This window comes from Anguilla anguilla, chromosome 13 (genome assembly GCF_013347855.1).
Source record: "Anguilla anguilla isolate fAngAng1 chromosome 13, fAngAng1.pri, whole genome shotgun sequence".
NCBI classification, from domain to species: domain Eukaryota; kingdom Metazoa; phylum Chordata; class Actinopteri; order Anguilliformes; family Anguillidae; genus Anguilla; species Anguilla anguilla.
Genome location: NC_049213.1, coordinates 3926374 through 3937895, shown reverse-complemented (window position 1 = coordinate 3937895; position 11522 = coordinate 3926374). Strand labels below are relative to the sequence as shown.

The window sequence follows — 11522 nt, the reverse complement described above, 5'->3', positions numbered from 1 at the left end:
ATTGTTATAATTATGATTACTGTTATTAAACCTAAATAAACACGATGTAGTGTGCCGACGTCGGTGCCCCTTTTTCTTGGCTCGAGCCCCTGCCCCGCAGAATGTCTGTGCACGCCCCTGGTACTACTAATACTAATAATAATAATAATTCATTCGATTTTGTTTATAGGCCTATGTATGCTACATGTAATCAATTAATTCGACATTCGTTTTTCTATCATTTTAAAACATATAGCGTACAACAGCAAGATAGTTCGCTTCTGCTTCGCTCTATGGGCTAGAGATTTTCTGATTATTCTTCCCACGATCATCGGAACGGAACTCTAAATGCAGAGCGGAGTGCAGACGTGAAAATGACCTTACTGGTATCCACAGCTGAAGGTGACACTACTTTCTAAGACTAGAACCCGAGTACGATTCATTATCGGAGGAGGGAAAATATTTAGACGTTTGAATACTAACTCGTCCAAATAGTAGGCTAGTATTCAAGTAAATATGCTCAAGTAAAGCGCATAGCCTATTCAATATAATAAAATACTTATCGCACAAAAATATTATTTTAAAGTATTCAAAACACATTCCCAAATATAAAAAATTGGTGAAATGTTTTGTGAGATCAAGCTTACGAATATATATATAAACTATTTTTAATATGTCAATTAGTCCAAACATTTAATAAATCTTGGCACTTTGACCAAGGAGGATTCCAAACAAGGAGCTGAAACCTTCACATAAGCTTATAACTCCTTTAAAAAAAATAATAATAATAAATAAATTCCTTTGAAGCCAGGAAGCAGCTGCATGCTAAAATTCAGTTTATAGCTGTCCAATGTGTTGCAACAATTTACAAATATTATAACAAAATACATATTTCAATATTTGTATTATCAGCATCTCAAAATTATTTTAAGTTAGTTTCTGGAATGTGATGTTTTTTGGTTTTGAAAAACAGTATAATTTTTGGAAAGAATATTCAAAGACTATGGATATATAATTAATAACAGATGCATTCTGATATATGCATTTGTTTTCTTAATGATAGTTTTTCCACGAAGCATAATTTAAATATCAGCATATAGCCTTTCTCGGTGAAATGGTGTTATGTACTGATGGCTGTCTAATATAAGCTATCAAACTTTAAAGCATCACCACAGGTGTGTATCTCTGTAAGAAATGAGAGGGTTTTTGCTCAGCACGCCGACCTCGCGCAGTGCGGGCACGTGCGGCACGCCCCGCATTCCGAGCACAGCTGGACTGCAGAAGCGCGTAGGCGCTAGTCCACGAGTATCTTTATAATGACGGTATACATGAACTTCTAAAAGACCAGTGTCCTTCACTAGAGTACATATGAAGTGGCTTTCCTTTTGATAAACCTGTATTCAAATATACCCTTTTAACCCCAAAAAAACACAAACCAAAGTACCTGGTCTCTCACTTCACTGTCGAATAGACTCATGCCACTTGAACAAAAGGCAGACAGAAGGATAGGTTACCTGAGAAACACACTTCTCATGCATAAAATTCTCCCAAGCAATCTGGATATTGACAGAGACCATAAATACATGCTTGAATGCAAGTCACTTGCTGGTTGCTATATTGTGCTTGCATGCAAATATTTCAAGCCATGCAAATTATCTGTGTGGGCAGATCCCTGTAGAGAAACCGTTTCAGTTTAATAGGCATTAACAATTGTCTTCAAACATACGGACAGTAAAAAATGACCATTCTATGGTCTAGCCACTTCTGACAAATGATTATTTTCACACTAATATATTTTAATATTACTAGGCTGAAATGCTAACATCACACTCACAGAGATTAAAAATAACTTTATACTCTATGATATATTTTGAGGCGAAATGGAGAGTAATGATGGTAAGTCGTGTGGATGCATTTTACAGAAACAGCACCTTCCCAGCATGTATGAGCTCCAAGTAAGCTAAATTACAGAAAACAAATGTATAGAAATCATGCATGACATTTTTACTGCTCTTTCTATTGCGCAACTTATATGAATTTTTCAAATAATATTGACTGATAAACAGACACCAGCAACATGGCAATTGTCTGTGTGTGTGTGTGAGAGAGAGATATTTCACACTTTGATGACAAATTTTATCCATCAGTGTACTTTAAAAAGTAGATTTGCCTTGAACCAAGAGTCAAACTTATCAGTAAAAGGTAATAAAACAGAAAAACGATAAAACTCTTTTTTAATACTGATAAGTATTTATGTTGATAAGTGTGGTTCCATTTCTATCTCATTAATTTCCTAATTTAATGCAGTCTAGACTAGGCTATGTATAGTTTTGAAACGTTCGTGTCCCAAGACCGTGACAGTTTTAGCAAGTGTGACAAGGGAGTTGAATTAAACACTAATAGGTGTCGGAGTTAAAAAAGAAGAACACCTTTGGGGAAATCGTGGATCAGGAAGGATAAACACATTGAATTCGGCTGGGAATACAGCCTAGCCTACAAGCTCTATTAGCCTACTCGGCAACAGCCACTCAAATCGTGACGTGTTAATAGCGTCTCTTCTCGCGCGCTAGCCAAGGTCCTGGAGACAGTGCATTCGGTTTCTATTCGCTAACCTTGCGTGCATCCCTCTTGCGCTGTTGCTAGGCTATAAACTGCGCTTCGGCTCCACATATTTTCTGCAAAAATCTTGCTTGCCACTACTTTGTTTCCGGGGAGCTTTGATAATGGCACGAGACTGATAATCACAGTTATCCAGTTGTCAGAATTCTCAGTTCAGTACTGGAAGATATACTATAAAATACAAGTTTACCCAAGATCTGATAAGGTCGCCTCATAACTTTCCTTTCAATTGTAACATTGTACATATATATATATATTTTTTTTTTTCTTTAATGTGTCCAACATCTAATCTACATGAGTGCCCATCAACACTTTCAGTTTTAGACACGCACCGCAGGAATGTTGACAACTTGTCTGAATCGGTAGGCTATACCACCAGCATCCGAATACACAGGTTTCAGGTTATACGCGCTGCATTGCGGCTTTCACGAAAACATCGGACACGCTAATCTAGAGCTTATCGCACAATCACAATTCAGGGAAGACTGCACTACCAAGTTTGGAAAAAACATCCATTAACTATCCAGGGACTTAAATTCTCGCCACACTGTTGTCTTTTCTATTCTAACAAGTGTTTTCAAAAAACCTGTTTTTAAATACCGTCATTTTCTTAGAGTGAATGGAGAATGATGGAAAAGATGATCACCTAGTCGCAGCTAAGAGACAAGTTTATTCGTAGCCTATTTAGCATTAAGTCATTATAGGGCTTTGGAAAAATAAGGGCGCATTACTTCAAAGAGTTAACCGGACATCTGCAGTAGCCTACGTTCTTCTTGAACATGAATCCTTCAACAGTCCGTCTTTGCCGAATTGTTCAAATCGGCGCAGAGACACTGCGAGGTAGCCTATGCGCAGGATGCGAATACACAAGGAGAAAACTCCCGACATTTCCGTCACTTTCACCGGCCTGCATCAAAATGGTACTTTGCGTCCCCGTCGGACCCCTTTAAAAAGCCGAAATAAAACATTCGGTTACCCAATCCAGCCGGGCGCAGGGATTGACTAATGTCTAACTGTTTATACATTTTAGACCATTGTGAGGTTATGAAAGACACTATCGTTCAACTGCAAATAAAGAAAATTAAAAAACGCATTTTCACCCACAGAACTCACACCGGTGTACAGGTAGGCTACACGGTGCACAAGCTAGTAAATCCACGAACTTTTTGTAAAGTGAAACACATATGCAAACATCGAATTTTATCATAATTCAATGTATACTGCAAACGCAAGCGAAATGGATTGTAAAGTTTCAAATATCCTTGCATACTTTTGTTCGAACGAATGGCTGTTAAATAAAACATGTTCTGATTCTGCTAGTCTTATCTCCGGCTGGAAACCGGTTGCCAACGATTGCATCATTCCTTTCATGTGACTCCCATACGCCCCAAATTCGTCCTGGCCGTCTTATGACTGCATCACATCTTTCACGACACCCTAACTACCCACATACGGAGACAACTAGCAGTCACTTATCAACCCGCCCTCTACCATTCCAGAGGCTCACACATTGGATGTCACCAAGCAGAAGAATTGTACACGGCGCTATTTATTGGACGTAACAGATGGACATCTTGCGTTACGATTCACTGTGGGTTAGGTTGTGAGAGTCCCCCTCCCACCATCGAAGTTCGGTTGACTTAACTATATATAAAGATCGCCGGGAGTTTCCAAAAATTCACATTCAGTGACTTATACTGAACAATGGTTAACATGAGCTATCACCAATCTCAACAAAAACATATTCATACTCCAACCCCTAGACAAACGAGAAAGCGAAATAATAAAAGAAAAAGGGTAAGTAACTGCGATACAGTTAATAATAGTTTATTTAGAAATGTTTTAATTGTCTTTTGCTAAATGTTTCTGTTTTATTAGGACTGTCATGGACTAATCTGTCTATTTAATCCTGCGGGTCTAGACTAATTTTGGCATCGAGTAAGCAGCTAACTGTATTTTTGGGTATCAAGCAAGCACCAAACTATAGCGTTAGCGAACTAGCATTGGGAGACATAACGCGTGTGTTTTGGCAAAATTCCCAAGTCTGTTTTTGGGAGTACAGTTGCTGTTCTCATGTTAAATGTGACATGTCTTTATATAGACATTTTCTGAGAATGCCTCTCCAAGGAGTTATCTATGGCAGACCAAATGGATGGCTATTTAAAAAAAGAAAAGAAAACGGTAGAGTTAATGATAGACGAGTTTTTGACAAGTTACGCATTTGGAGTTTGACAGCCATTGAATGCATTAGGTAGCTGTCCTAATCAATAACGCATACGAATTATTAGCCATTTGTGTTTATTCACTGAAGCTGTAACATGCCAGTTTACCATGTTATGCAAGCTTGTTAACTTTCTTTTATCTTGCTTTGGCTACCTTGTGTTTAAATTTGCAAAAGGAATAGCTAACTGCCTACCAGTTGTGGAACAAAATAACAGGAAATAAGTTTCTAACCGATCGAAGGTTTCTTATCGTTGCTTGTTTTTTAATCACTGAAGTCTTTGTAAAATGTTACCTTAAGCTCGCGAACTAGCCATTTCAGTGTTTCGGGGGAAATTAACTCCCTCGCGCAGATTTATTGTCGGCTTTTGTTTCGCGTATTCTGTGCTTTGATTCCATGACGTAACCAAACCCGAACGATCTAAAGTGATTGGACGATTGTCAAAGAAAAGAAACCAAATCCCGACCATTTCCCCACCCTTAAATTAACTTAATTGTGTCAATTAGTTACAGATACTATAATTTGCCAGCAAAATTCAAAATGAACTGGCTGAGAGCTTTTGGAGTTACGGTACAAGAGCTCATTAATTCAGACCTTCGAGTAGTAGCCTAATTAGAAGTAACGATACTTCATTAGGAAACGAGGCGAAGACCCGGTATAAGCCCGAGACTTCACAATTCAGCATTAATAGGAAAAATCTCCTCATCTTGAAACTATCAAATGAGTACAAATAAGTATCCATAATATTACTTTGATCTCAGCAGATTGCCCTTTTCGTTTTTTTTTCCCTCACGCGTGGGCATTGTTTTTGTTTTTCAGTTTGACATCATAGGGTGTTGGCGTCGTTTTGTTCGACTTGGAAGTTGAAGCCATTCAGATGATGAATTAAAGATGTGAAAAGCACAAGCTAATTTGCGTGCCTGTTACTTAAGCTTTGTCTGTATTGATCGCCAGCCAGCCACCGTGCTGTATCGTGCTTTCCGCGGATACCTGCACCTGACGTTCCGGCAAGGGCTCGAGACTGGTGGAGGGGGCGCTCTCGGGCACTTTATTCATCTTTGTTTACATGAAAAGCAATGACCTAAATTTCACTGCCCCCACCACACAAAGTATAAACACGACATATGCCAGTATTAAAAAACTAAGCAGATAAATAATCTGGAGAGGACGCTGGGGTGGGAAACATAATCTGTGTTGTTTGTCAGTGTACACATTTGCGGGTATTCAGCGTCCATTTTCATTGTTACAGATCTAATATTAATGTAAAATGCAATTACTTTAATCAGAAATGTACAATGAGAATAAACATGTATAGGTTAAGGAGATTGGTAATTCCAGGGAATTCCAGTTTGGTGCAGTTCTAGCGTTAGTTTAATAGGATTGTTACTGTGTTTGGTGCAAAGGTCACCACGTTGGTGAACTTTAACCTGAAAGGTGATATTTGATATAACAACTATAACACACATTGCATTTTAAATATGTCATATGTTAATTGTTTGGTTATAACTTCTTTTCTTCTTTTTAAAGATTTGTTGGGACAAACTATCACCGACAGCACACCGTCAGACTTGATTAACAGGTGATTTAAGAAGGTGAATGTCCTTTATCTTTTATCTGTTCTTATGCCAATTTATTATACATTTATTATTCTTTAAAAGTTGACCGTTTTCATTAATCATGTCTCTTAATGAAGTCTATGGAATGACGTCATTGTTTTGTCCAGAGTGAAATTGCATTTTTTTAAAATTCATGCAGTACATGTATGTGTCCACTTGGAGTCGCCATTTTGTCATCTCGCACGTAGGAGAGAACAAAGCAGTCTAAGGGAAACAATTAACATTTGAACTCCAATAAAGCACTTTGGAAGCACATTTTCAGTAGTTTTAGTTTGTTACTCATTTCCAAGGGCCTTTAGCAGGAAGAGCAGACCTTTTGCGGCGTGGGTTGCGGGCGTGGCCGTCTCGGGTTTTGCGCTGTGGATTTGAGCGTTCTCATGGCCGTGTCCCCCCAGGTCCAGAGCGTTCCTGTGTGGAAGCTGACCTGCGCGTGGCGACTGAGTGGTGAGATGACTGCGGAGTGGCTGCACCTGCCCCCCCCGTACCCCCCCGGCGTGGGGCCGCTGTGCGGGGCCGAGCTGGAGGCGTGGTACGAGGACCTGCAGGACATCCTGGGCTCCGACGGGGGCGGGGTCAAGGCTGCACGAGCCCCGCCCTGCCCTGAGGTCCGGAAGCTCCGCCCCTTTTAAAAATGACGTTTTTTGAAATTGCCTAAATATCTGTGCAGTTTATTTTACTTAATCAGGCATTTTAGTTATTCATAGGGGTAACACTTTCCATAAATCAGATGCTTACCTTAGCAATGGGATGGCAATTTTACTGGCTATGTTTTAAGTTAAAATCTATGCATGCGACAACAACATAAATCATACACAATCCATGTAACGTAGTATAAATCTTGTTTTTTAATTATTGAGTGAATAATAGTTTGAAGAAATGTTTTCCGTTTCCTACGAAAGGCTGGCGCTCATCGTTGTTGGCCGTAAGCGACAGAAACGGCACTGATTTTGCTCAGCCGTTATCTGACTTAATGTACATAATACGTAAAATTATTATTCATTAATAATAATAATAATAATAGTAATAATAATAATCACAATGAAAATATACACTGAATATAACGCGTACAACACTTTTCACAGATGATTTGTCTCGTCCTGCTTTAGGGACAAAATTTCGCTGCTCTTTCCTTACGCTCTCTCTTTCTCTCCTCCTCCTCTCTCTCTCCTGTCCTCCTCCTCTTTCTCTTTCTCTCCTCCTCCTCTCTCTCTCCTCTCCTTCCCTCCTCCTCTCTCTCTCTCCTGTCCTCCTCCTCCCCTCCTCCTCTCTCTCTCCTGTCCTCCTCCTCCCCTCCTCCTCTCTCTCTCTCTCTCTCTCTCCTGTCCTTCTCCTCCCCTCCTCCTTTTCCTCTCTCTCTCTCCTGTCCTCCTCCTCTCTCTCTCTCTCTCTCTCTCTCCAGAAGGAGCCGGAGTTCCTGGATGTTCTGGAGAGCTGCTCGCTGACCTGGCTGACGGACGGGCAGGGGTGGGCGGGCGAGGGGGTGCAGCGGGTGGTGGAGGAGGGGCCTCCCCCTCAGGCGTCCAGTCACGGCCCCGCCCCGGCCAGGGAGGCGGGGACAGGGGGCGGGGCAGGAGGAGGAGGAGGGGGCGGCGACCTGCTGCCTCCTGAGTTCTTTGAGCTCCTGAGCGATGGAGGGGTGGGGCTGATGGAGGGCGGGGGCGGCGGGGTGGAGGGCTGCAGCGTGTACCCCCATCACCACCGACCCCCCTCCCCCACGCCCAGCGAGGAGGAGCCCCCCTCAGTCCCCGACTCCTCCTCCTGCTCCTCCTCCTCCTCCTCCGCCTCGCAGTCCCCGACCCTGCACCGCTCCCCGCCCCCCTCCCCGCTCTCCCCGCACCCGGTCCTCACCTACAGGCTGGGCAAGCGCAAGAGGGGCGGGGACAAAGGGGGCGGCGGCCCCACCCCCTCCCCCAGCTCGGCCCCCCCCTGCGGCCCCTCCTCAGCGAAGAAGAGCAGGAAGGAGCGGGAGCAGGAGAACGAGAGGAGGGTGCAGGAGCTGACGGAGCAGAACGAGAGGCTGAAGGCAGAGATAGAGAGGCTGGCGGAGGAGGTGCAGCGAACGCGGCGCTCTCTGATAGAGAGACTGGTCAACACCCGAAAGTGAGGGGGGGGGGGCCTGGGGGGGAGGGACTGGTCAACACCCAAAAGTGGGGGGGGGGGGGGGCTGAGGTGTTCCGTTTCATTTTAGCAAATGAGATCCGTTACGTGCGATTTTCAGTCGGTGAAATTAATTTAATTTCCTGAATTTACTGGATTGAAAAAAGCCATGACCCCAAACCCTGGGAGGGAGGAAGGTAGGGATCGTCTCGGTTGAGACCGCAGGAAAGAAAGAACGACCGGGCAGAGGGAAGAAAGCAAAGAAGCGAAAGTAGCCGGAAGGGTGAACATCCAGGATTGAGGGAAAAATGCAGGAAACGGGAGGACAGAAGGGAAGTATGAAGCAGAGAGCTTTAACGGTGAGCAGCTGACATGGGGAGCCAATGGGAGAGCAGGCACTGCATCAGAGCAGCCAATGGCGAGAGAGACAGACCAGGCACTGCGTCAGAGCAGCCAATGGTGAGAGAGACAGACCAGGCACTGCGTCAGAGCAGCCAATGGTGAGAGAGACAGACCAGGCACTGCGTCAGAGCAGCCAATGGTGAGAGAGACAGACCAGGCACTGCGTCAGAGCAGCCAATGGTGAGAGAGACAGACCAGGCACTGCGTCAGAGCAGCCAATGGTGAGAGAGACAGACCAGGCACTGCGTCAGAGCAGCCAATGGTGAGAGAGACAGACCAGGCACCTGCGTCAGAGCAGCCAATGGTGAGAGAGACAGAGATGAGGTACTGTCACAGCAGCCAATGGCGAGAGAGACAGAGATGAGGTACTGTGTCACAGCAGCCAATGGCGAGAGAGACAGAGATGAGGTACTGTGTCACAGCAGCCAATGGCGAGAGAGACAGATGAGGTACTGTGTCACAGCAGCCAATGGCGAGAGAGACAGACGAGGTACTGCATTAGATATGTTGTAAGGAAAGCTGGTGTGTTTTCCAGTAAGATGGTGTTCGTGCCCTCAGTGTTTTTTTACTGAGAAAGAAAGAGTGCAGAATTCATGAAGAATTTCAGTTTGCTGTGGAGCTACATAGCTGAGCTCTGTAGTTCTAGAAAGAGCGACGGGTAAAAGAGAAGAGACCCCTCCAGGGTTTTTTTTACAGGAACTAGGAAAGGGGAGAGAGGGGGTAGTCAAAAATCTGTGGTGCCTCACTGCCAAACCCATCCCTCCCCTCCCCTCCCCCCCCCCCCCCCCCCCCCCCCAGCTCCCCTCAAAAAACAACCTAGAATCATCAACCTTAATTAAAACTTCAGGTCTTTCTACGTGGTTATTTTTTTTAACAGAATTTTCCCCTCAGCCTGACGGTGACTGACAGGTCTGGACCCGTGTGTGTGTGTGTGTGTGTGTGTGTGTGCGTGCGCATGCGCGTTGTGGAGACTGAACCGTGGTCTCGACCCGGCCTTTATATGCACAGAGAGGGGGCTAGGCATGTTGTCGCCAAACTATTTTTCTGTACCCTGAATTAGAGCAGCAGTAGTCTTTTACTATACACCGCCCTGCTATCTACATATTTTTTTATCGCCTTTGTAATATATGCGGTTATATACAATCCTGTATCAATTTTGTTACAGTTTTCAAACATGTACTTTATAATGTAAGAACCTGCATGCTAATTTACTGTTATGATGAATGTGGTTAGTTCTCTGGAATATCACCCATTAAGTAATGTTTTTAGTACTGCATTTACTCTTGTACTGTATCACTGATTTTACTATTAAAGTTGAAATTTAACTCTCTATTTGAATTCCCTTTACAAGTGTCTTTTTTTTTTGCACCAACATACACAAATAAAAGCACAATGAGAAATTTAAATGATTTATTCGCTTTGGAAAAAGGCAGAATGGACGATGTTTGAGAGTGACAAATCAGCGTTCATCAGTAAGTACCAAGAGACTGGATTCAGACGATCCTTGTTTTTACACTCCCCTGATACCCAACAGTCTGTGGTTTCCAGGATCCAAGAAACAAAAAAAAAAAAGATTTGTTTCTTGACTGACACATCTCACAGAATTGACCTATTAAAACAGCCACTTGTGTCGACCAACACCACGCCGTTGTAGAGATGCAGAGAACCTCCTTTCTGGGGGCTGCCCAACCCTGTACGTGGGGATCTACTGTAGGGTTTCATTTCAACCCTAATTTGGCACACCTGACTATACTAATTAGCAGCTCAACGAGATCTCTAGCTGTTGAATGAGGTGTGGCTTTGTTAGGGTTGGAGTGCAAACCTACAGGATGGTAGATCTCCAGGAGCAGGGTTGGGCAGATCTGCTCTAGCTGTTGAATGAGGTGTGGCTTTGTTAGGGTTGGAGTGTAAACCTCCAGGATGGTAGATCTCCAGGAGCAGGGTTGGGCAGCCCCACCTTTACTGATGAGGATGAACCCCGTTACTGAGGCACCGCCACAGGACACCTGAGATGGGCGGAGCTACGCTGGCACTGTTCATCTGCTCCACCCCTTGCCACAGACATCACCCCTGATTTGCTGGTTAAAGGAATTGGTCGCCGTGCCTTTAAATCTTGTTCCCTATTGAGCGATGCTCTCACCCCCCCTCGTTTTTGTCGCCGACCCAACCATTCCTCTCCTCCTCTATCCACCCCTCGTTACTTCTTCCTTCTCCTCAGTCATCCCTCGTTACTTTTCTCTCCTCCTTCTCCGTCCATCCCTTGTTACTTCTTTCCCCTCTTCCTTCTCCTTCTCCGCCCATCCCTTGTTACTTCTTTCCCCTCCTCCTTCTGTTCCTCAGTCATCCCTCATTACTTCTTCTTCCCTTTCTGGGGTGTGGGGTCGGGGTCCCGCCCCTCTGCCAGCGCCAGCTGCTTCTTCAGCTCCAGGAGCCGGGACACCTCCGCCGTGATGGCCGCCTTCTCTGCCTTCTGGGCCTTCAGCGTCCGCACCCGCTCGCCCTGAGGAACACACACACACACATGCGTTACACACACACACACATTACATTACATTACATTACATTCATTTGGCAGACGCTTTTATCCA

At 44.1% G+C, this 11522-nt stretch overlaps 2 protein-coding genes across 4 annotated transcripts in view; one reads left to right on the top strand and one right to left on the bottom strand.

The window, feature by feature from the left end:
• The first annotated feature begins 4242 nt into the window (after positions 1–4242).
• ddit3 (DNA-damage-inducible transcript 3) lies at positions 4243–9105 on the top strand. Of its 3 annotated transcripts, none has more exons than XM_035387435.1 (4): positions 4243–4395; positions 6347–6398; positions 6831–7040; positions 7835–9105. In XM_035387435.1, the coding sequence occupies exons 3-4, from the start codon at positions 6885–6887 to the stop codon at positions 8537–8539; spliced, it is 861 nt and encodes a 286-aa protein (XP_035243326.1). In that variant the 5' UTR covers positions 4243–4395; positions 6347–6398; positions 6831–6884; the 3' UTR covers positions 8540–9105. The 3 variants fall into 3 exon arrangements, with proteins under 3 accessions (XP_035243326.1, XP_035243327.1, XP_035243325.1); XM_035387436.1 differs by having other exon boundaries at positions 6347–6411; positions 7838–9105; XM_035387434.1 differs by having other exon boundaries at positions 6347–6411.
• Positions 9106–10786: 1681 nt separating this feature from the next.
• The window catches only part of mars1 (methionyl-tRNA synthetase 1), a 28427-nt gene continuing 27691 nt past the window's right edge, over positions 10787–11522 (bottom strand). Inside the window, exon 21 of the mRNA XM_035386837.1 lies at positions 10787–11434. Within this exon, the coding sequence (XP_035242728.1) occupies positions 11285–11434 (150 nt within the window). The 3' untranslated portion in view covers positions 10787–11284. The remainder of the gene's footprint in view (positions 11435–11522) is intronic.

Excerpts from the sequence above, each read along its gene's own strand:
- ddit3 (XM_035387435.1), top strand. The coding sequence starts at position 6,885 with ATGACTGCGGAGTGGCTGCACCTGCCCCCCCCGTACCCCCCCGGCGTG. Across the intron at positions 7,041-7,834 it reads GAGCCCCGCCCTGCCCTGAG|AAGGAGCCGGAGTTCCTGGA; the intron begins GTCCGGAAGCTC and ends CTCTCTCTCCAG.